At 43.7% G+C, this 25,795-nt stretch overlaps 1 protein-coding gene across 4 annotated transcripts; it reads left to right on the forward strand.

Moving 5' to 3' along the window:
• On the forward strand, positions 1 to 24,405 carry LOC119442184 (regulator of nonsense transcripts 3A). 4 transcript variants are annotated; one of them, XM_037706954.2, is made up of 11 exons: positions 1 to 382; positions 453 to 559; positions 641 to 747; positions 1,172 to 1,381; positions 2,444 to 2,514; positions 4,494 to 4,706; positions 9,105 to 9,242; positions 13,270 to 13,434; positions 17,128 to 17,387; positions 19,242 to 19,494; positions 24,075 to 24,405. In XM_037706954.2, the coding sequence occupies exons 1-11, from the start codon at positions 281 to 283 to the stop codon at positions 24,207 to 24,209; spliced, it is 1,761 nt and encodes a 586-aa protein (XP_037562882.1). In that variant the 5' UTR covers positions 1 to 280; the 3' UTR covers positions 24,210 to 24,405. The 4 variants fall into 4 exon arrangements, with proteins under 4 accessions (XP_037562882.1, XP_049517903.1, XP_049517904.1 ...); XM_049661946.1 differs by having other exon boundaries at positions 19,245 to 19,494; XM_049661947.1 differs by lacking the exon at positions 13,270 to 13,434.
• Positions 24,406 to 25,795: the final 1,390 nt, after the last annotated feature.

Raw genomic sequence — 25,795 nt, forward strand, 5'->3', positions numbered from 1 at the left:
CGTCGAGGTTTCCTCAACGCCTACTCTCGCACGCAGATCGATTTGACTAGTGCCGCCATCTGTGGAGAAGCCGGAGCTTGTTTACCGACAGCGATTTATGTTTGCACCGACGTGTGTGTTGGAAAGTGTGCGCACTTTATTCTATGGGCGCGCATACATCCAATGAAAGAATCTGCGATTGCCTGCCTCGTTTTTTACGGTGGCTAGCACAACTGGATGAGTCTCGGTAGATGTTCTAGTACACTCTAGTCTCGGCTAGCTTCGAGTACACAGAAGCTAGATGACGCAGGAGAAAGCGAAAGATGAATGCTCGCCTCGAAGTCGCAGCTCGAGCGAGGCATCCAAGTCTAAGGAGAAGAAGGACAAGTCATTTCTCACAAAGGTGAGCGCACCTTTTGTTTTTCTTGTGAGTTTGTTTAAAGCTAAAACGCCGTGTCGGTCGTTGCTTTCAGGTTGTAATCCGAAGGCTGCCGCCGACGATGACGGAAGACCAGTTCCTGGAGCAGATATCCCCTGTTCCTGAAAGTGATTACATGTACTTCGTCAAAGGAGACTTGAGGTGAGCAGCAGTTTTTTGTCATGAGCGGGAATGTAACGATCATCGTACAAGCAAAGCTCTAACATCTTTCACCTTGCGCAGTCTCGGCCCACACGCGTTCTCGAGGGCCTACATCAACTTCGTCAATCAAGATGAGATATTCATCTTCAAGGAGAAGTTCGACGATTACATTTTTGTTGATGAGAAAGGCAAGTCCCGTCGCACAATTCTGTATGATTTTGTATTTAGATACACGCGCCTCATGCGTGTAGTACAAAATTCAGTGTGACCTCGGCGAAGGTGACCACGTGTGGCTTCCGTGTTTGCAAACAGACCCGGCTATAGCATGTGTTCAGCGCAGTTGAGCACCCCAGATGCTTACCATGAACATACAGAAACAATACTGTTTATAAATACGCCATGCACTTTTTTTAGAAGCTTCATAACTTGGCCAAGACAACTTCTTCGGTCAGTTTTTCTGACAAAAACGCAGTGTGGATAGAGTTCGCATTTTGCATTCGGGCACACAAGTGCATCAGCAGCTAAATTGTTGGCCATGCTTGTAATAGCTGAGGATGTCAACATGTGTATGTGTGTCAACCGGTTTGTTTGATTTGTTCTCTCTTGGACCAGGCAATGAGTTCCCAGCCCTTGTCGAGTATGCACCCTTCCAAAAAATACCCAAGCGGAGGACTCGCAAGAAAGATCCAAAGTGTGGCACAATTGAACAAGACCCAGAGTACATCAAGTTTCTGGAAAGCCTAGAGCAACCGGAAGAAGTGACACTACCTTCAATTGATACCTACATAGAGGAGATTGAAGCTAGGGAAAAAGAAATCAAAGGTATTTTATATGTTGTGCCATACAATTGACCACCATGCTCTTTGAGGACAAATGTAACTTGTAAATGAGTAGGGCTCTGCACTTAGGATGCACCATCATGATTTGAAATCAATGTCAACAAATGTAACACTATGAGAAACGCAGGTGAATCATATTCATCTGTACTACTGTTTGTCTTCTTCCATCCTGCTTGTTCTCACTGCTATCAATGAAATATGGTTAACTAAGTGCCTGAGTTGGTACCCTTGGGTATGTTCCAATAACTTTGTGTAAGTGAAATAGTGGCATTAACTTGGAAAAGCAAGTGTACATGAAATAGTTGTAAATGAGAGGCTTTACAGTCAACTGGCAAGCTGCAGAATTCAGGAGAAGTACCTTCTGCAGAAGCAGACTGTGCCTGCTCTCCATGTTTCCTTGGTGTTTGCATAGGCATGAATAGACACCGCAGCCATTTTATTAATAGATGAACATGCTGTGATCACGTACCACATGTACGTAAATCGAGAGAAACTGTTCTTGGTGTGAAGATGGCTCACGTCGTAAACATATTTGCATGCAATAATAGCTGTAACATGAGGAACATTTCAGAAATGTTAAGGAGGTGTTATGCTGACAAAGCGCCACCGGAGGTATTTGGGGCCTTTGCATCTTGTACAAAATCGTCACCCTTCTGGGTGACGTTCACACCAGTACAAGGAAAGGAAGAATCAGCAAAGACCATTGGCTGGCACATGTGTACAAACTCCATTTGAGATTTAGTTGTTCAGACTTCCTTAGTTCGAAACTGACTGAGTAACCCTAAACATCTACATGCCAAAAAAGAACACGAAAGTGCTGTGTGTGTGAAGTGCAATCTAACAAATAAATTGATTCAATGTTTGCCTTTAATGTTTTTTCAACACCTGCAGTCTCTTGGAAGTCTTAGTACAATGCCATCTTCACTCGGGTTAGAGGACATATGCAGTGAATGTTAATAGTGATTGACTACACATTGGTGATAAATAAATGTGATTAATGCATTGTATAAACAATAAGTTTTGCTATGCATTTCTTTCTCCATAGCTAACAATGGCTGCCTCAAGGTGGTGACCCCTCTAATTGAATATTTGCAGCAGAGGAAGCTGGAAAAGCTGGTAGGTCCTCGTTTTGAGTACTTGACTACTGTGATGGTTACAACTGCTAAGACAAAAGAATGGTCGGTTCAGAGCTTGCCTTTGTTTTTTTTTTTTAGAACGAAGCTTTTAAGGGGAGTTCTGCAATAGTGCTCGTGTGGCAACAGCCAGCAAGTCAATATTAAATGTAAATGCAGCACAACATGTGCTGGAGCCCTGAATTTACTTTGAAATATAATGGTCAATGATTATAAAATAAAAGTTACCGTGCATAAATCTCATTCCAATACACAACTTACATGCGTGTTCTATTTAACCAGTAATCCGTAATTATTTTTTCTGACGTTGTGCTATACCAGCTCCACGTTGGAGGTCAGCTAGGAGTTTGTACGGCTGCAGCAGTGAAAGCTGACATTGGTGCTGCAATGTAGCCTCCATTGAGATGGTCATTTAAGAACAGCCAGCCTTGACCACGTTGCGTTCGAAACAGTAAGCAGATTATAATAGTTTTGTTCACTCAAGTTGAACTTGATGTCATGTGATGCTGCCACTAGCACAGCTGCTCATGTTTACATCTTTAGTAACCCGGCGCTTTTTAAATTGTATTATATGCACACAGGCTAAAAAACTTGTGAGGTCCCACTTGCTCTTGATAACAAAGGAAACGACAACACAGTAGTGTAAATATACAAAAAAGTGATTTATTGCTCCTTTTATTCAACAATGGCAGCTGGCTGAAATACATACTAGGAATAGTTCCTCGATGGAGACACGCTGAGGAATTGAGGAGGCTCAACTTGCCACGGGCATAGATACTAAGGGAAGAGTGTTCGCTTGTGTTGGGGGGGCACCGAGATCCAAGTCATTTGTGGGTGTGGTCCTACGAATGAATGCACGCCCAAGTGATCGTGCTTGCCAGTGCTTTGCTCCGAATCCAGACAAAAAGCCTTCTATAAGGCAGTTCTGTGGAGGAGTGTGCCAATGTCCCACCACTAAAGAGGAGGAAGCAGGTTCCTCTTGTGCCCGAGTTATCCAAGCCATCAGGTGACGCTTACATCGGAACACTCGCACCATGTGTTGCCACAGCTGTGCAACTGAGACTCCCACCAATACGTGGGTGTCATGCAGGAAAGACCTCAGGGGACGTGAGAGAGTCGAACACATCCACAGACTCGTAGTATTTATCCAGTTGCTGCTCGGGAATGACAGTGCAGAATGTGCCAGTGTAAAATAAACTTACAGCGGACCGCTGTGTTTTAGTTTCTTACAGTCAAACTTTGTGCACTCATCAGCAGTATAGTGTCACAGGAGCAGGAGAGCTACTACACACACAGAATTGGTGCTGGTAATAGGAAGCAATGTAAAATTTCAGAGACAGTGGCATAGACAATGGTAGAAAATGTGCATTGATGTGTCTCCATCTTTTTCACCAACCATGCTATCAAGCTGACACATTCCTACCACCACTTCCGTGCACATGTCAGTGCGTTGTACAAAAACCACTTAACAGAAAAAGCTTGAAACTGAAAAGGCCTGGAATGCATTTCAGGAATTCTGCATTGTGCTCTTGGATTAGCAGTGATGGTTCTGTTATCGCAAGCAGTAAAAAAGGAAACTGGTGTTTTGATGTTGATACTGCTTTAAAGCTTCCAACACGAGCAAGGGGTATCTGCACGTTTTATTGTGGCATGAGATTGCAAGGAACACAATGGGCAACACGCAGTTTCACTTTGCAGCTACCTTATAGATCTTGAGAGATGCAGTCTATATTCCTGTCACAGCGTCACATATTTTTAAGGACTGTGTGACACTGAGGCATGTGTCAGCTATGAGGTGCCTATAGAACCTATTAGAATCATCTACAGAACCCGTTTGGCAAACCTCAGCAACCAGTGCAAAGATTTTTTCATGAATAGAAAAAGAAGGCAATGGTGGGAAAAAAGGACGGGTGCTTTCAACCGCACCTGCTTTTTTGGCTGTGTTTCATAACGGCGGCCCAGAAATTGCGCGAGGAGCGTCGGGAGGAGCGCAAGAGGCGGGAGGTGGAGAAGAAACGTTTGCGAGATGAGGAAAAGAGGAGGCGGAAGGTGGACCGCGACCGTGCAACGAAGGAGCCAAGCATACACCGAGAGTCATCTTCAGCCCGCTATGATGATGACCTTGCCCAATTTGATGATGCTGAGCCTGCACCAACTAAGCCTCCGGTGGTCAAGGTGAGCGAAATTGTCGTAATAGTAGCCTTATTGTCGCAGCTGGTTGCTGTATGAAGCTTTTCAATTTTATTTTCAGAGCTCCTTGCATCCTTATTGTTTTGCTCTATCTAGCTCAGTAATTTAAGGGGTCAGCACAGAGGCTTTCTCCTTTGTGGTGTTGTCCGCTTGAGGTCTTTGCAATTATCAACCTCTCCCATATTCTAGTCCAATAGGGGATATATTTTGTTGCACTAAATAGAAGATTCCCTGCATGACATGTTGCACTAATGTTGTCATGCCATTTCTTCCAGCTGGCATGCAGCCATTTTCACTATGGTATTGATTGGACTAAAGCTAGCTTTTGACATTTGGATATCCCATATTTTGTGCCTTTCTCTTGGTCATCAGAAATACGCCATGCTCATTTTGCTACTGTAAACTTTGCTAGGAATCGGTTTCAATTTAGTACAGCTTGCATTTGAATTGGAGCAGCTTAGGGGTTGGTGATTTCACAGTGAGAAATCTCTGAGAAATTATTTGCTGCTGTATTGTGGTTTGCTCTTAGTGTAGCTTTAAACATATCTTTATTGAATCTGATCGCTAGCTTCTCACATGTGTGAGAGAGCTCCAAATTTCAGTCCGCTTGTATCATTACCAGCATCATTCCATCATATGCAGACCTTGTTCCACACTTAATAAGCACTTCATTTCTTTTCCAGTTTACAACTTCATTCCTAGGTTGTTGAGAATATTAATTTCAAGTTGCTGGGTAAAACCTTGACACAAACATTAGCAGAAGGATTGCTGCTCTGAGAAGCAGCTCACAATGTTCAACCTGTGCATTGGCCATTGTTCAGTGGGGTGTTGAGCCTCATTTGGTTGAAACCTTTGAGTTTTGTTGGCAGCTTTAAAATGTTACCCTACGATTGTCGCCTACGAGAATTGCAGTGTAAACCGCTTATAACTCACCGCTGACCGCTTATAAGTCGCCACTTATAACTGACCGCTTATAAGTCGCCGGAGTCGCGAATATCTGCACTATAAGCGGTACTGCACTATAACCAAAGCAACAATTTTCAAGGCCCACACATATGCAAAACATGTGCACCGAGCCGCCACGCGTATACGACAGTCGAGGAATGCGGCTAGAACGTTTGCATTCAATTTACAGTCGAATCTCGTTAATTTGAACCAAATCACGTGGCAGCGCCTCCGACCAGCATCGCTCTGGCACCGCCATAGAGTAAAAGCTTAGGAGAGACCCCTCAATGTCGCGCGCAAGCAAAACAAAAAAAAAAAGAAAGAAAGAAAACGCGGCGGAAATTTCACCCTCTCTCAAATGGCAAGGTCGCCGATTCTGCGTTGTGCCGGAACATGCGTGTACGTGCCGACGTCTTGGCCACGCTACCGTAGCCACGCGTAGAAAATGGCAGTGAACCCTTCTTTCTCCTTTATGCTTCCTCTACTTTCTAGTCACGTGTTGACCTTGCACGCTGCGGCTACGGCGCAGAGAGAAGCAGCGGCGCTGTCCCAGGCTGGCCAACGAAACTGCCCACGCCGGCAAACGCCCGTTTCCTGATAACGGCAGAAAACGAAACTTCGTTGAGCTGGCGCCGGGCCGGCTGGAGCGGCAGCGCCTGCACAGCGGCGGGCGCACACGGTGACAGTCGAAAGTGAGGGAGCTGCGAGGGAGGGCGAGAGGAGCCACCGAAGCGGCGGAGTTGCCGTGGCGAAATCCGCTTCCCTGCCGCCCTCCTCCCTCACATTCCACAGTCACCGCTGTGCGCCCTTCGCCGTGCCGTGCCAGCGCCGCCTGCTCCCTGAAGTTTCGTATACTGCCGTTATCGTGAAGCGAGCGTTGGCCGGCGTTGGCAGTTTCGTGGTCCTCGCTCGCTATGCGCGCCGTGATATTTCACGACTCACACTCAAAATTCTGGTTTCAGCCTCACTGGCTGTTCGTTCGCACCACGTGCCCTTCTCCTCCACTTCGTCTCTCTTTCTTCCTCGAGTACTCCTTGGGGCGCCCGTTTGAGGGAGCATTCGCCATCTCCGCTGACTTCCGTACTCCCAGGCAGCCGCACTGTAACCGGTATTTCGTTTCCCGTAACTGCACTATAAGCAATACGTGTATACATGGAGTGCCATGGAAAAATTAACGGGAGTCTGAAAAAACCGCACTATATCTGGTCCTGCACTATAAGCGGTTACGTTATAAGTGGTCTATACTGTATTATGAAGGGCACAATATAATTGAGGTGCACGTATTTGCACGTGATGTACAAACTGCACATTTACCCTGGCCTGCCCAAATCTCTTCCATGTGAACTGCACTGTATTGGAGCTGCAAAATTTGGCACTGTTAGCTGCCCTACCTCTTTCTTTCAATGTTTACCCTCGCCCCAGCCCATGCTTTGCTTCTTTGTGGACCCTTCACGTGCTGTTTGCACATTGTGCATGCCAAGATTGTTCACCAACGCAGTCACTGATTCTGAACGTGCTGCGCTGTTATCCCTAACATCGCCACGCTCCAATAAACAGCTTATTTACAACATCAACTGCTCGCACACCAAAGCCTGTGGTATGCAGCACAGTGTTGCTTTGCAGTGGCTGACATCTCAGTGCGGAGTAGTGGGCAATGTACACGTGGACTGCACTGCTGGTTCAGGGCACAACTCTACAGAGCTACTCCCAATACCTTTCTCTAGGAGTTGCGCATTAGCTCTTGTGCTGCGTGGTGTGTGCTGTCTTGACTGATTCAAAACGGCAGTATGGACCTATTTGCACTTACGATACTATGTGCGAGTTTCACGTACCATGTGGCCTTAACAGGCGCGATCGGGCATACCTGCACTGTATTCGCTAAATGTTGCAAATACTAATATATTTAAAATCAAATGGATAAGGTCATCACTGTGCCATACATGCAACATACAGGAAGACATAGCCCGCTTAATCTGCACTTGCAGGTTATTTAGTCTAGAAAAAAGAGCCTTAATGTCCGCTCTGAACATTCATGAAAAACATTCATCTCTTGAGCTAAGACATGTTCTTGGTCCAGGGACTAACGCTACCTGTGCATCTCACACCCCAAAGGCACTTTTATACTTCCTCAGAGGTCTCATTGATCATACCAGTTCATCAAGCTCTTGTTTGGCTTTGGCAAGCCCGCTTTTGTTATTATATTCTAATAAACATTATTATTATTAAGATAATTTAGTTGTGATGTGTTTTGTGTATGTTGCATATCAGCGATGTGCACTGTGCATATCATTTCACATTTCATCATACCCATCTGGAGTAGCATGCTAAGCTTGTCAGCGGGTAAACCTCTCTCTCTCACTAATCCTGAAGTTGGGGTTTCCTTGTGTATATTAGAGCACGACTGTTTGGCAACCCCTGGCCTATGTTATCACAGGTATGTGCTCCACACACTACACTTGTTTGGTGAAAATATCCATTCCTGTTTAGGAATGCTTTAACAAGCAACCTCGTTGGCAAGTGAGGCTTGAAGCTTGGAATGCTGGTCTAATGTCACTGTTGTCCTTCAATTTACATGCTGCAATTACTAGCCACAATAGTGACACTGTCTCATTTACAATTTACATTTCATTACATTTTTTTAAGCAAATGAACAAGAGGAATGGCATAATTGTGAGCCACAAAAGAAGAGTGGAGACAAGAAGAAAAGGCACCATTTTTGTCTATGGTGTAAACTGTGCTGTATAAACCCTTCAGATAATCCCTCGATCGAGAGACCTTGCATGCATGGCGTATGTACTGCTAGTAGCCATAATGGCGCCTTCTCAGAGCCCTTTATTCTTTTAGATTACAAAGCCTCTGCCAGAAATGCCATGCTATCACCACTATGAAAGCATGCTAGGTATATTTCATGAAACCAAACGCACTGGTTCAATATGTCTGTTTCGTGGAGATTTTTGAGACAGCACAGAGTGTGGCTTTGAATTTAGTGAGAAAGAAAAAGAAGAACGACTTGTCCTCAAAGATGGTCATATTCTGGGTGATGCAAATTCACTCTTTGCTGTCCAGCATTTACATTGGGCTTAAGACTCCCATTTTATTGGAAAATACATAATTGAATAATCAACTTATCATTCCACAGCACAAGCATGGTTTCGGAGATCATTGATCACTGTGGCCTACCAATCTGGCTTTTACTGCCTTGATCCAGATTAACATTCCCATGTTCTGGCTTTTGGAAACAGCCATGCATGCAGCTTAAAAGATGAGGTGGACGACATCTTAGAAGCATGCATTGATTTATTTTTGCCACCAACAGTTTCTTCGTCGGGGGGACAACAATTGTCATTCATTTTGACTTGGACACGCGCCAGGAGCTAGTGAGACGGCAAATGTTAACGGCAGCAGAAATGCTTACTTTTGACTGATGCGCGATCGCAGTCTTCTGCCAAATCATCACGACGACAGCAGGGCCCAGCCAGCTCCGAGTTGCGCCGTGGTCCGCCAGTTCAACCAGTCGACAGCACTGAGTCCCGCAATCACTCAGCGACAGTTGGTCATGACCGATCACATCGGGAAGTGAGGCAATAACATTTGTTGAAACAGTGATCGGGATTCCCATTTAGTAGGAGAAATAGAAAAGGATGCATGGCTCTTACATTTATTGGGGCAGCTTGGGAAGTGAAGAAATTGCGAAATGCTAGGGCAGTTTTATAGGGTGAAGCGAGCCATTTCTTTCCTTGCATTGCGTCCACATTATATATTACACATATTATAGATTAAATTGTACCACCACATTTTGTATTACGTCCACAAGGTAGTCTAACCAAGGCAAATGAAAGAAATTAGAGACAAGCAAGGCAAACAAGACAGAGCAAATGCAAATAGGCAGCTGAGATTTAAATTGCTCAAGTTGTAATTCAGAGAAATAAGTAGAGTTGGTTAGGTCACGAAGGTTGTGCTGCTTAGCCCAAGGCTGCTGCTCCTATCAGGTTGTGACCGTCATGGCTAGGAATCAAACTGGAGACTTTGTTTGTTTGTTCACTTGTTTGTGGCACACCATGAACAAACAAGCAAGGTCGCAGGTTCAGTTCCTAACTGGGGCAACTGCACTGGCCAGAAAGAACTGGTGTACTTTATAATTTAATTTCAAACAAAACTTAGTTGCCAGAGAAAGCGCAGTGTTCTCACCAGGCCACACTGGTGTCTATATTGCTGCCTGCAATCAGTACGTACAAGTAGAAGCCTGAGAATTTGAAGTGGTGACGAGCCATTGAGCTCATGTCCTTTTCACCTATACCGCTGCCATGTCAGATTGCCTCGGCAAAGCACACTGCTGCAACCGTGCCTACTGTGCATACAAAGATAGCATGTACATTATTTCAGGTGTTATTGTCTGGCTGAAGGAGTGGTAATGTGTTCTAGACACTCAAGTGTATAGCACACACATGTAGACAGTTATTACTTCTTTTAAATTGTGTTTTCGAATAAGGCAGCGTTCAATATGTAAAGCAAATGATCAAGAAAAGAGAAACAGAAAGGTCCTGGCATCTGTCATGCCGAAAGATGAAGACATTAGATAACATTTTGCTAAGTGTCTGTTGCTATTGAGACACTTGAGGAGCATTTTATACTTACACACAGGCTGGATATGGGTTTTTGAGTTAATTTTCGTAATCACCTCTTGAAAGCTCATTTTTGAACCTTACCCAGCTTTTTGCATCTGCTCTGATTCTTTCTGCACTTTGAAAAGCATGCCATATTGGTGATAGGCAAGCCATTCTTGCACAACTTTCACAGACCTTTATACCAAGCTGCCTCATTTTCCTTTTCTTTTTCTCTTAACAGAGAAAGGTTTCGTCTTTCTCACTGCGAACGTGGAAGTGCATGACTTCCTTATTAAAGCAGCAGTCTTTTCATCAATTTGCATATAATTTGTTGTATTTTTAAAGTGAACTTGGTCAAATGAAATCAGATTTTTTTAAGTGAGGGCTTAAATTCTACTTACCAGTGAAAAATAAAAGGTTTTGATCAAGGTTCATCAATTTTTTTTAAGTATTGTAAAAAACGAACATTTATGATTGGTGCTCATAGTACTTTAGTTCAACTGCAGAAACCTTGAAATTGCACATCAAGTCTGCTGGACTGTGTAATACAAAATATTGGCATTCAATTTAAGTTGCTTTGTTGCTGAACTTAATTACCCCAGTTGCACGAGTGCCTGCAGCAGTCCTGTGTATGAAACACTGTTTTATTGAATAGGGCTAACATCTCAGTTTACAGCGAAGCTGTATATGGCTAGGTTCTGGCGGATCGCATCCGCGGACGAAACGAGGCGTAGAACAACAATTTTCGGTGGCGAAAACTCGCGTCTCGGTTCACTTCGTATATACCAAAATTGGCATGGAAGGGTACGAATGTATGACTAACATGACTAATAGGTCACAACATCAGTAACATACATGCTCGTCAGTTACGTCAGGATTAACAGTAATAAAATAATGTGTGGCATATACCTGCATTAAGTATGCGGATATGAGCCAGGGACAAAAAAGAAATCACGCATGGCTCATACCGGGGCCATGCATTTCAGCTTCACTGGTTTACCATCTGTGCGGGGTGCATGGGCAGTGAATTTTTCTTCACTTACATGTTATAGTGATTTTTATCTTTGTTAATATTATTATTAGTCTTAACTTTCATATCACTCTTGTCTTGAGGCTAACAGCTTTGCAATCTTTACATTTTAATATCTGGAGATTTAATTCCTGGTTTCACACTGTATACTAAAAAAAATTGGGGCCTTAATCACTTGTACGAACAAGAAGGAGCTTTCTTGAGTCCCAATCACTCAGCAAAAGCTTAATGAAGGCAATCATGCATACCACATGTACAGTAGACACCTCTTGAGACAAACATAAAAGGAGTTTGAAAATTTGTTCATATTATCTGAATTTAAACCAAAAAGAAGTGCACTTCATCTCTGGAAAACTTAAAAATCCAGATACTGTTGAGCATATACGATAATTGCACCTAACAGAAGTTGTCTTAAAGAGTCCTGCTGTATATTTAGGGAGGTAGATGTTACTTTTAGTACCTTTGCATGTGCTCTTGCCACTTTGTTCTTTGCAAAACAGCAGAATGACAATCTGTTGTCTCGCAATATCAGATTGCAACTTTTCATAAACCGCTGAGCATGGCTGAAATTTGCATGGTTGCATGTTACTTCCTTGGTTTGGATCTAAGTGCTTGCATGCATGTGACTTTGTATGTAATTTTGTATGCCATAGATTTGCTTGCCTGTGTTCACATGTGTTTAGACATGTTTGCAATTGTGTGGCTGATAAGCTGAAAATGAGGCATTGCTTTAGGTACGCACTGCTCTCACGTTATAGCTGCGTAGTTTATGGCTGATATAGCCCCTTGCTACTCTGAAGATAAAGAAGTTTGTTCTTTGTTCGCCCTGCAAAATATTTTTACCTTTACAACACAACCACCAGTGGTTGCAAATGATTTTCTATTTCTGAAAAGGAACCTGGAAGCATGGAAAATGTATTCAATTTTTCCCATACAGTTGAAACAAGGTTCTCTAGATTTGTAGAAGGTTACGCTGTGAGCGATGCACAACATTGTTAACTGCACAAAGAGGGTTCAGGACCTACAAATAATGTGACGTGTCTCTGAAGGAACTTAGAAAAAAATAAGTACAGTTGAACCTCACTATAACGAAGTTGCACCTGACACGAAAATACCTTCGTTATATCTGGTAATTATAAGCCTGGACTCTGATATCATCAAAAATAAATAATTCACGATTGGGTCTATCGAAAGAAACACAAGTATCTGTGATACCTCTGATGGCCAGCAAATCTTTTGAAGGCCTGTCAGGGGCTTGCCATGCCGTTTATGTTTGGGGTGCAAACGGTTAGCAGAGTAAAGACTTGCAGTGCTTGAACAGTGTTAAATTGACAATGCGCTTCACACTGTTGTTAATATGCAACAGTGCAATCAATATGACCACACAGGATCGGCATGTTGGCTTGCTAGCTGCGAGCCAGCCAAGCTGAGCTGCTAGCTAAAATGTGCAGGCGAGTCTAGTATTTACCATTTCAAGTTGCTTAATCTGAGTACATTTTACGTTCTCGCTCCCAGCATACATATTTTGGGCTGTGAGCAAACAGATGTTCACTTCTCTGTAATCGTTAGTTCATTGAAATAAAGCATGGCCAATAAAATTTTAGATTTACTTTGTTATGTCCAATAATTGGTTATCTCCTTGTTCGGTATATTGAGGTTACATTGTACTCAGCTTGAGTCAAAGAGTCACCACAAATCTCAGAAATGACAGCATAATGTAGCTCTTTGTGTTTATCCCAGAGAACACTTCATTTTATTTTTGCACTTGGAAAGCACAAAAAAAGCCAGAGCTGAGTGGTACTTTATTGTAGGATTTTGCGAAACTAGAAAGGCTTGGACTATTGAGAGTGAATGGCTTTTGAAGAGTGATGCATGTTGTAGCGTCATCCAGCATAAATGCATGGCATGTGCCCAAGCATGCACAGTCATCCAGGTAGCATATCATCCACATATTTTCATCTACTGCAAGTCGTTGGACCAGAAACCTGCAGGCAGGTCAGTGAGTGCTCGAAGAGCAAAGGGAGACCGCGCTGCAAAAAATGAGCATGTTCCGGCAGTCCTCAAAGTGCTCAGTGTGGTTGGCCGAGCTTCTCGAGAAAGTCCGACTTCGAACAAACGTCTCGTGCAGCCTGTGGTGAGTCTGGGATAGACCGTTGAAGCAAACTACTGAATTAGCAGTTTTTCTGCTGCATATCACAGTGTGCCTTTGACTTCCAACGATATTCACATCATTAGAGTGGCTTATTTTATTTTGTTTGTGGACCAGTGAACAAATCATGGAGGACCTTAACGGAGAAAGTGTAAGAGTGGGGTTGAAGATTAATATGGAGAAGACGAAGATAATGTTCAATAGCCTGGCTAGGGAACAAGAATTCAGGATCGCCAGTCAGCCTCTAGAGTCTGTAAAGGAGTACGTTTATCTAGGTCAATTACTCACAGGGGATCCTGATCATGAGAAAGAAATTTACAGAAGAATAACATTGGGTTGGAGTGCATATGGAAGGTATTACCAAATCCTGACTGGGAACTTACCACTGTCATTGAAAAGAAAAGTGTACAATCATTGCATTCTACTGGTGCTAACATATGGGGCAGAAATTTGGATGTTTAAAAGAAGCTCGAGAACAAGTTAAGGACGGCACAAAGAGCGATGGAACGAAAAAACGAAAAATGTTAGGTCTAACATTAAGAGATAGGAAGAGAGCGGTGTGGATCAGAGAGCAAACGGGGATAGCTGATATTCTAGTTGACATTAAGAGGAAAAAATGACGCTGGGCAGGCCATGTAATGTGCAGGATGGGTAACCGGTGGATCATTAGAGTTACAGAATGGATACCAAGAGAGGGGACGCGCGGTCGAGGACGGCAGAAAACTAGATGCGGTGATGAAGTTAGGAAATTTGCAGGCGCAAGTTGGAATCAGCTACCGCAAGACAGGGGTAATTGGAGATTGCAGGGAGAAGCCTTCGTCCTGCAGTGGACATAAATATTGGCTGATGATGATGATGATGATGACAATTTTAATTTGTGTAGCTTACAGTGAGTGGTTGTAAAGCTTTTAGCTCTACTTGGCTGAAATGTGAAAGTAAGGACAGGAATGTTCGAAGCATCATTTCTCAGTTGTGCTGCTTGAAAAGCTAATACCAATAATCTTATGGCACACAAGAACAAGATTTTGAAAGGCACAGTAATGGCTTGTAGCAAAATAGCGTGACAGTAAATCAAAGGGGTACGATACTCATAATGTGCACCCACAACGCATTGGTCCACTCAGTGATTAAATAAAATGTCGAACAGAAAGAGGGAAGTGGTCATGACTGGTGTGGCTCAGGACATGATGAAACCAAGCACTATCGCAGTTAGTAACTTGCCTGTATGAAAAAGCAGCACCATCTTGTTTGCATGGTGTCAGGCATGTATCATTGCCCTAACTTTTAAGGTGTTTAAGAGCCTACTTGAATTTTATATTCCATTACAAGGATAATTGTGCAAAAAACCCTCATTCTCACCACTCTCTCTGTTCTCAGTTATAGGGCCCATTCACACTTGCGACTAGGCGAGGTCGTGCGACCAGTCACAAGTAGTCGCAAATGGTCGCTTTTCTCGAAATGCGACCGTTTCGGGCCAGTCGCTCACTGCTCGATTTTTCAGTCGCGCGACCGCAGTCGCAGAACAGCTGAACCAATCAGATGCAAAGGAACAGGACGTCCGTATACGCAGACGCTTATTTTACGCGGCGATGACATTTCAAGCAGACGTGAACGGCATATCGTGATACATTTCGGTTTAGCGACTCGTCGGTCGCATTTGTAAGTATGAACATCGTCGGTCTTGAGTAGTTTTCTGGTCGCCAGTCGCAATTGGTCGCGCGACCTCGCCTAGTCGCAAGTGTGAATGGGCCCATAGTCATCACCGTGCACATACATATGTGTATATACTAACTTGGCAACACAGCAGTGCTTCCTAATTTCATTCTTCCTCTTGCTTGCTTGTTGTTTCCTACCTTGCCAATTTTTCTGGTGCTTGCCATTGTCTTATTCGCTGCCTTTGTTGACCCTTTCAGTGGCACTGACGTACCAGTATGTTTCCGCATTTTGTATCGCCATGCTCCTTTTGACATTCTTTTTGTTAGATAGATTTGTGAGGACTACACAAAGAGAGCATTTGCCATATCAGCATTATTTCTTCGTTTCTGCACAAACAAAATGAACCACTGTGTTTGCTTTATAATATCCAAGAAAAACAACGACGCTGGGGGTGCATCATCTCTGGAAAAACCCGACACTGAAAGGGTTAAAGAGATATTCACAACAAGGAGAAACCTCTCCACAGAGCAAATTGTGTGTCATGTTGCAAGAATTTCTCGCTTTGTGATTTGACAGTGGGACATAAAATTCCTAGCCAAGAGATGAAGGCTTTTTACACATGGAGCAAACCCTCTGCGACTGAGCTAGCAATGTTTTTTCTCACCCGCGTTGATTATGGTACCCTGACGGCTTGTGATATTCAGATTAGGTGCCTGATAATGTGAACAGTCTGGTAATGTCAACGTGCTTCTCAGCTCCATACCATTCAGAGGAACTGTGGAGGGAGTTTTGGCCTCTTCTTGTATAACACTTTTCCATCCGTGGAGGCCTCCTTCGTGTGAATAGTACTGCTTTTTACATGCTCATGGTGTGCTCACCACATGTTGTACCCTTTCTTTACTCTCTTTAGTCTTCATGCCTCTCCAGAACTGCTATGGAGTTACTGACTCCAGACAAATTACAGTTTCTAGGCTGGAAGTGCAGCCAATACGGACTTCAAGCAGCACAGAATTGGGGGCCTTCACAGCAGTGCCTTTGAAAATCTGGATGCTGTTCTGACATGTAAAACTTCAGACACTACACTACCACGCTAGCACTCTTGCCTGTTTGAATAAAGCTGTCATTATTTTTACGAGCTCTGCAACATGGTGTATGTGAACAACGTAAAGAAAAAAAAAACATACCTTAAAACACATACACACGAGAAAGAGGATAGGATGTAGGCTAATTGACAAGTTCCCTAGTTTTCTTTCGTGCTCTGCATCATTGTATTGTCAACTGCTATATAGTCAATGTCAAGTCTTTTGAACAACTTCCCATGTACTATTAATCACTGCCTTTATTTGTTTGGTCTGTTGTTGGCATGTGTAGCGGGTGTTGATGGAAGAGTTCACTATTGAATTTGTTAGTGCAGGAGCCTGTTTCTTGCATTACGAAATTGGGTCATTGATGTTGTCGAAGCAACAGAAGGACAGAATGGACTGGTTTGGCTTTCAATTGCTTTTCTAATACTGTAATACAGCCTGTTGACAGGGCCTTGCGCTCTTGCATAATCTCTATGTTGCACCTGGAGTGGTTCCGGGGGCCAGTACAGTTTGTTAGCACCTGTCTCGTGGGAGCAGCATATGCAGGAAGGCTCATGTTCATAGACTTATACATGGTTCTTGCTGCTGTGGTCATAACAGTGAATTAGCCAGAAGCGATAGCCAAGCGCATTTGTCAGTGCAACGTAGTGTATAGAAAACACGCTGATGTTTCGAGGCCTGTCTTGGTGCTGCTTAACCTACCATGAGAGCATAAGGCACCTGTGTCTTTTGGCCCCGAAATACACAGATACAGGCATAGTTTCCAAATTTAATGCTGACATGAGTAGCAGCAGCATTTTCTTAAAACAATCACAATGTGTTCTCGTTGATGTGGCCTAAGCAGTAAAATTATCGGAAATAAAAGCCAAATGCATGTATGCAAGGTACACTGCAAAAGAAAAAAAAAAAAAACGTGATTGTTTTGACGTTTGCCTAGGTGCTGAGGAACCCTGTGCGAGAGCATGAGCCACCAGCTGCGACAACGCCAAAGGACTCGGGAACAGGTGTAGTTCCGAAATCAAGTGCAGGCACGGGTGGCAGCCATTCCAAGGCCCCACCGGTGCGCAGTTCAACGGGCGGCGGCAGCAGTGCACGCAAGGACTGGGATCGACCCAAGTTGCCCAGGCCCAGCAAGGACTACCCGAGTTCCAAAGAGTACAGCAAACACAAGGCCGAACAGCCTGCATCCTCCCATAGGTTGGTGTATTTGGATATATATTCTGTAGATGACACCATCATGGTTGCCCATCTGTATTTTTGAAAGATGACGTTGACAGAGTTGCTGGTCAGTTCAGAAGTCGGGCACGAGTGCATGTGTTAGATTGCTGGTTTGAGCGATTGCACTAGAACAGTTCCTAATCAATAATGGTACTTAGAAACTTGGCGCTTGCATTTGTGGGCTTGGCTGTCTTTGTGTCTCTGGTTCATGTTTGTGCAACTGTTTAGAATAATTTGAGTTGCCCGGCATAAGCCTAGAAAATATAGTATTGCAACAGCCAAGCTTTTATGTATCAGCCTTCGAACTTTATTAAAGCTACACAGATGTTCCCCAGCTGTATCGCTTATCAGATTATTTAGCCTAACAGATTTGTCTTGAAGAGAGAGCAACAATTTGCTGCTGTTTTATAGTAGGTAACTTTTCAACTTTCAGGCAACTGATCACTGCTATACGTAAAAAGTAAGTATTTGATGTAGTTGAAGTGCAGTTCAATAATTCAGACCCGTGCTCTAGTACCATGCTTTTGTATACATAAGTGTTTAAATATTTCCAGCAGTTGGTGCTGATAAAAGTGCACACCAACAATTCAAAACTCAAAACTGTTATGAATTGCTTTTCGCAAGAACATTACAGTATAACATCAATCAAGTTTATTCAACAATTGTGCTCGACACTGCTACAGATAATTAACCACTGAAGTGCTTTGGATGAGCCCAGCTTGTCAACACAATACTGGTAATGTTTGCTTTGGATGAGCTTAGCTAGCTCGTCCACAGCAATATTCCCATGTGCGGTGGCCCTGGGCCCTTGAAGGGTCCAAACTCGCTTGCTTAATAAAGTTTTTCCATCCATCCATCCCGTTATCGAAGTGATCAGTACGAACAGAGCGCAGCCACTTAGTTTTTTGCTTTTACTGCATAGATGCCAGCACTTTGTCAGTGCTGAAACATTGCATTTTTGAAATCACACTTATTCAAACATCGCAGCATGTTTTGAGAGGAAACGAGCACCTGGTGTGAGCCCTGTGGCATAGCTCTGTGTGCCATTCTGTGGTTCATGAAATTTTACGCACTTCGTCACCTGCCTTAGCAGTGGAAGAACGGGTGAAAAACTTTCTTTGGCGCCGAACCTTGCTTCACAGAATGGTTGATTTTGATATGTAAAACATTTTTCTTGCTTCTCACTGTGTCGTTTATGGAAATGACAAATGCATATATATGGCTTAGTGAAGAGGTAAATTAGGTTTGCGTGCAGAAAGTATGAAGCAAATTGGTGGAAAACGCTTTCGAAATTTTTAGGAAAAAAGGATTCTCTCGTCCTTTCCTAGGCAGGCGTTGTGCCCCTTCTGGTGGCAGTTGCCAGCCTTGCTTCTCGCTTTCTCTTTCCTGTGTATATGTTTACAAACCAAATAATAATAATAATAATAATAATATAACAGTCGAACCTCGATATAATAAACATGAATATAACGAATTATCAGGTTAACAAAGCAAACCTAAAATGTTTCTTGCCGATATCAGTGTGTAACAAATATCAGCTGTAACTAAGGTATTTTCGTGTTGGATGTTTATTTGTTATAACCAGGTTCCAGTGTATATGTTAATTTTTTCTGTGTTAATGCACCAGACAGGCTGTTGAGTTATGAATAAAAGCAACAGCACTTCTGTAGGCTTTTTGCAGTTATGATGTTTTATGTAAATAATAAGTAATGACACTGACGACACACAAATTTTTATGGGTTGTTTTTGGGAAAGCAAATTAAGCATGCATCGAATGCACTGCGACATTTGTGGTTGCTTTGATTTATTGATGATATGGTGCCTCCTTCACAGCAGGCGCGGATCGACAGGTTCAGATGGCAGAGGCCAGGAAACAAGCACCCCGAAAGCATCGGCAACGACTCCAGCCACAGATGACGAGCGATCCGTTGTTGAAAGCTCTCGGGGTGTTACATCCACCACAAGCCTTCCGGCCGAGGGCAAGAACACTAGTTCAGAGAAGGATCGCGAGCGACCATCGGCACCCGAGGAGTCCTCGCAGTCCCGAGCTAAAGACCCGCGAGCAGAGAGGAGGATACGCAACAAGGTAGGCTTTCTTGCATAGCTGTCCAATTGGGAACAGGCTGAAGACCATTCACTTAAAGCACTGCCCATATAGACTTTTTGGTGTGGCCTTCTCTAATCAGTACCTTAGCAGGAGGAAGGAGGAGTTCATAATGAAGAGAAAAGTGGAGAGGTTGGCCGGAAGAACATGTCTCTAGCCTGCTACTCCTCATAGGGGAAAGTGGGAAAATCGAAGGGAAAGAGACTGGAAAAGGGAGAGGTTTTAAAATGAATACTGGGGTTTTACATGCCAAAACCACCATGTTATTATGAGGCAAGTCATAGTTGAGGACTCCATATTAATTTTGACCACATGGGGGTTTTTAGTGTGCACCTAAGTATAAGTATGCAAGCGTTTTTGCATTTCGTGCCCATTGAAATGCAGTTGCTGTGGCTGGTATCGAATCCGCGACCTCGAGCTCAGCAGCGCAATGCCACAGCCACTGGGTTGCTGCAGCGGGTAGAGACAGTAGCGCACCCAGGATCTCTTCCAAGGGGGAGGTTGACAGTTTGCCAATACCATCTAAACAGCCCTAATTTCGATTTCTTCACGGGAAATTGTCAAAAAAAGGGGCTTTTTGCGAGTGTGCAGACGATTGCGCGTCTTACATCTTAGTTGTAGTACTCAAATGCGTAAGGAAAGAAAAGGGGTTAAACAAAAGGGGGCGTTAAGTCGGCCTCAGGGGGGGGTTACAACCCCCGAATCCCCCCCCCCGTTGGTGCGCCACTGGGTAGAGAGGTAGATTGCTGGTGACTACACAGTAGTACAATGTTGTCAAATATGTGCACTACTCGTAGGACTACAATGTGTTCACACAAAATGTTCTTGCGCAAGCACATTTTGCACATTCTCGTTCACACCCCATGTGTTCTAAAGACAAGCGTGTAAGCCCATCTCGCATAGAAAGTTCAGTGGGGAGGTGGGAAAGGCATAGTAGTACACACTAGTGCAACTGTCATGTACAGTGCTTTTTTTCTAGTATTTATTCTTTTTTTTTTGGTCACAATGAATGTTCTTGCTGCACTCTTGTGTTTGATGTGTGTGCCTATGACATTACATAAGTGCTTTCAATGATAATTGAGACTTCTCATTTGGTTCTTGAATGCAACTTCCACATGCCACTCCTACAGTGTGTGTTTTTATGCTCGTAAGGAAGTGGGCCCAACTTACGTTTGGTCATATTGCGTGCACTAAGGGCCATTGGTTGTAGTTTACATGGGCTCATTTGACAGTATAAAAGGCAATGTAGGAACACACTTTTTGGCAAAATGAATGTAATCTTGCGTGCAGTTATGCATAAAAATGCATTTCAGTACAGTATAGACCACTTATAACGTAACCGCTTATAGTGCAGGACTGGATATAATACGGTCTTTCCAGACTTCCATTAATTTCCTCATAGCACTCTATGTATATGCGTATCACTTATAGTGCAAATGTGGGAGACGAAATACCAGTTAAAGTGTGACTGCCTGGAAGTTCGTAAGTCAGCCGAGACGGCGAATGCTCCCCTTAAGCTGCTGATCTACTCCAGCGTAACGCTCGCGTGCGCATCGAACTTTGCGACGTCACGGTGGGGAACAACCGGCATCTATACTCCAATGACATGGCACAACCGGTGTGTCTGGCGCCTGACGGCGCCAGACACACTGGTTTCTGCAGAGGTCACCTAAAAATAGGAACAGACACTGTTCCTATTTTTCGCCCGCCGTGCCGCGCTGGCCACGCATCCCAGCATTCCTTGTGCAGAGCGGGCAGAATGACGCAATGGCGGGAACGCACGTCCGCCGCTGCGGCTTTTTGCACATTAACAAGCGTAAAGTCACGCGCGCACAAGCAAACATGAACACATCTAACTCGATGACCGCTGAAACTTGCTATCAAAACGCTATAGTGAGGAAGCGCGGCAGCAGCAGCGAGTGAATTGACCTTCGTCTCGCATCAACACAAACTAAGCTGCGAAAGCACAGTGCGCGGCGGGCACGCGCGAAGTAGAGCACTCCCCTCCCCCTCCCTGCCAGGGACACAGTGAAAGACAGTGTCCAAGTAGCCCAAGCCCAAGTAGCCCAAGTAGCTGGGCTACTTGGGCTTTTGTGTTTAGCTGCATCATTAAATATTCAAAGAATGCTTTTATCTCTGGTGTGAATAGTAGCTGGTTGCAATTTTTTTCTGCCTCAATATCAATTATTATATTGATTCTGTTGGGCCTCTTCTCTGTAAACACTGATGAACATGGTTGCCAGAATTGCAACACATTTCACATACTTCATTGGATGCGCTACGCTAGTGTGCCCTTCATACTGGTGCATGCAGCTTGTTTGAACATGCAGAATAATAATCATGTGTTCTGGCATTCTCATAGCTAAGGTAGAGGCTATTTGGAGGTGTCGCTCTTTTGTCATGCACTGTACTACATTGGTTGCAAGCCTCTGACTTAACTACACCTTTGAATATTCAAGTCATACGAGTAGTAGTTCTATTCTCATGGCTTCAAAAATTGTTTGTGTTCTTTAGTGACCTAGTTAATGTCCGAGTTGTCATCAAAATATTTTAGTATCTTTAACACACTCACTCACAACTGGGAAGCTAGCATGACTCTCCTAGAAGCTTATAAAATTGTCCACACTACTAAACCTGTAAGTACGAACTTGTTAGATCAAGGTGTGATTAGGTGCACGTGTTAAAGCTGCTACTTTGTGTATGCATTTTCACTGTCCTTGTTTTTTAGCATCAAATAGCCCAGGTAAACAATCTATTTACTTTATTTAATGTACACCTGAATCTAATGCTCCCAAATTTTATGATTTAACCCTTTGCGGTCCGGTGTCAGGGCCCTGACAACGCAAGACGGCCGTAGCGGTCGGCTGTCGGGCGCCGCCCGACAAGGGGGTTCGGGGGTTAAATTTCGTGGTTTTTCTCACTGCGATTCATGTGCATGCTTTGTATACACGATGCGCCATCTCTTGAGGGATAAATAAACTTTGTTTGTTGAAGTTTACTTCTCTTTGCTCTAGGGTGCAGCACAATGTTCAGCACGGCTTCTGGATACCAGAGCGTTCTCACTTGCGCACGGAACAGCACGTTCGCGCGCAATACACACGATTCTGCCATCTCTTGAGGGATAAGTAAACTTCGTTTGTTGAAGTTTACTTCTCTTTACACTAGGGTGCAGCACAATGTTCAGCACGGCTTCTGGATACCAGAGCGTTCTCACTTGCGCGCGGAACAGCACGTTCGCGCGGTTCGCTGAGAAGCATGACCACTTTTTCATTGCGTGCGTTTTACGGTGGCGCATTGAGTGAAAGCTTCTAGATGTTTCCATTGTCAATAGCTTTATTTTGAGGCGCACACAGCTGCAGAATCATGATGAGAAAGAGCAGCGACACCTGCAGTACCGTCGCAACCTCTTCCAACAGCTGGTGGGTGACGTGAGGGCTATAGAGCCAAAAATCGGGGCCCGTCTGCGTGGAAGGAGTGCGAGGAAATGCTAGATGGGAGGAGCCATTTCATCTACAAGCTCCCAGGCTGAAATAGCAAAGACTGTGCTGTTTGTAGCGATCGAAAAACAAACGGAGGCAGGAGGGAAACTGTTTTTCTGCAAAACCTGCAGTAACAACCCTGGCCTGCACCAAGAAAAATGCTTCGAGTGGTATCACATGCTGCTCAAATATCGGTAGAGTAGTTGCCTGCAGAATGCAAAAGAAAAAATAAATATCCTATGAGTTTTTCGTCCACAGTTTGTGGTTTTCATCACGGCGCTATAAACTGGCAAAATAGTTTTGGACCGGGACAGCCAGAAAGTGGGTAAAAGTTTCGGACCGCAAAGGGTTAAAACTAAAAGCAAGGAAATAATGCACACCCAAACGTATTGCGCGCTCAATTTATATAACAAGAAAATAGTAGCATGGTTAGCTTGTCCCTAATTTTTGCGATGAGAAAAATCTTGATTGATTGAAATGTTTGTTATGGACTGTGGCTTGCCTGTTACTGTCTTGTCATCAGGTTGGATAATTACATAGGCAGAATTTAGATTCACAGCACGAAAATTTAATCACTCACTGTGCATTGCTGCGAGTCTCAGAAAGCTCATTACTTCATGGTCCACAAAATGTCATCCTTTGTGCTATTCATTTCACATTTGTTGAGCGACTTCACAGCAATGTGAACAGAGTGGTGGCCTATGTCTCCACCAACTACTTTGTCCGGTAGCGGAAACAAGTCTCCGAAACGTTAAGAACATATCATGCAGCTCGGTTTACACTAGCTGTAGCATGTAAAGTGACTTTTCTTTTGAGCTCTTGTAATGAAATCTGTGTGTCTTCACCAACTTAGGTACATGAAAATGTGTTCTCATGCCACCTTGATAAGACATTAGCAACGACATTGGCTCTGAGAGCGGGCCATTGGAAACACTGTGAATGCGGTTTTATTTTTGTATCCGAATGTAAAGTGCAGATGACATTTTTTGGGGCAGATGTGCTTTAGAATTGGTTAAATACAGTAACATTACACTGTATTTGCTAAATTCTAACCAGGGTGTAACTTTTATTATTTTTCCATAGGATCGACCATCTATTGAGATTTACCGGCCTGGAATGAGAAGACTGTCTCAAAAGGGCACATCATCACAAGAGGAAACACCAGCTGCCAGCTCAAAACCACCAAAAAGCAACAGCAGTAGCAAGCCACCTGCTTAAACTTCTGTACAGTCAGTCAGCACTGCTCAGGATGATAATTAGTGTACATGCTTTTTCACAATGGACAGCACTTTCTTTCTTGAGACAGATTATTTTATTTTTTTTTTTGCTTATTTCTACAAAAACAAAAATCCATGTTTTCTCATGTGACTTCTTTTTTTCTGTTCCTTGTATATAAATTCAATTGTGGTGATGTCCAGTGGCCAAGTGTGACTGCATTGTCATGACTACATTGTCAGATACTACTCAATTGGAGAAACATTGACATTGTGCATGACAGCTAGCTGGAAATAAATGATATGTTATAACTGTGTGCTTGAACTTCAATTCCTTTTCATTTTTGTCCGATTCGAAATGAGACATGAGCAACATGTTTTCATGTGTATTCTGCAAAGAATTGCTGCTGTATAGCATGAAAATTATACTATGACTATAATGCAAGTCAAGGAGGACTTCAAAAATTGAAGTGTTACAGACTGAGCATGCTAGCAGGAACTGAACGTTTATTGAAGCACTCAGTCTTGAGTGATGTTGAGTTCTTGATTTGAGCATGCGCCAACAAAGCTGAAATGATACCGCCTAATATGCTTGAAATTGCTTGTCATGAGCTGGTGATTGCTGACACTGATGTAGCAAGAAAGAAGTAATACTACTAAGATTTTAATGTGAACAAATAATGATGTGTAGTGTAGTGCAATTATGGCCATGCGCTAAAATAAACTCTCCACTAATGTCGATGCTAAAGAAGACAAGGTTGACGTACATGGTCGCACAAATGATTCGATGATTAAATGTTGATTATATGTCTCTAGTCTATCTCTTTTTCATATTTATTATTTACTTAATTCCTTTTTAATAGTATCTTGTGTCGTGCAAAATTAGGATGATGCCCATCGGGTCTCCTTGACCATCCTGCAATGTAGGAGACACTCGTATTCTTCAAAAGTTTTGGCATCCATGCATCTGTGTTGGGCTACATTGGGCAACTCTCTTCTGTTAGTGCCTCCAAATGCTGCTCGACGTCCTGCGGCTCCTGGCAGGCATGATGTGAATCACGCACTTTTGCGAGACGGGCCTAGTGAGCTTCGGTCGTGTTCTTAGCGTGGCTGGCATATGTTTAACACGTGTCAGCACTCTCATCGGCTCTCCAAACGCGGGCAGGCCCAGTGCGCTTGCATTTCCTCTCTTCGGCGTCGACAGCTGCGTTTCGACGCGGCGGCGTGTTGCCTTTACGAATTACTCAAGGACATTTTATAGTATGCCGTTTTCAGCGTGCCTGGCAGCAGGCAGGCGAAGTCAGATACACCACGCCAGTGATGCCAGAATCGCCAAAGATTTGCCCCTTGTGTAGTTCGGTGCTTTGAACATGGCCCACAGCTATGCGGTGATCAGCTGTTGCCACAGCACATGCGCACAAGTGCATGTCGAGCGAGTGCTTTTTCGTTCAGTGAAGGTGCAAACTCGGCAGGCTCTCTTCAGTACACCCGAACTTTAGGCCAGCATGCTGTGAGCCAGCCAAGGTAGCACATGATGCACTCTGATCTAGCGGCTTTGATGTGACATAGGACATGTTCTATACCTGCGCT

The sequence above is a fragment of the Dermacentor silvarum genome, chromosome 2 (assembly GCF_013339745.2).
Source record: "Dermacentor silvarum isolate Dsil-2018 chromosome 2, BIME_Dsil_1.4, whole genome shotgun sequence".
Classification (NCBI taxonomy): domain Eukaryota; kingdom Metazoa; phylum Arthropoda; class Arachnida; order Ixodida; family Ixodidae; genus Dermacentor; species Dermacentor silvarum.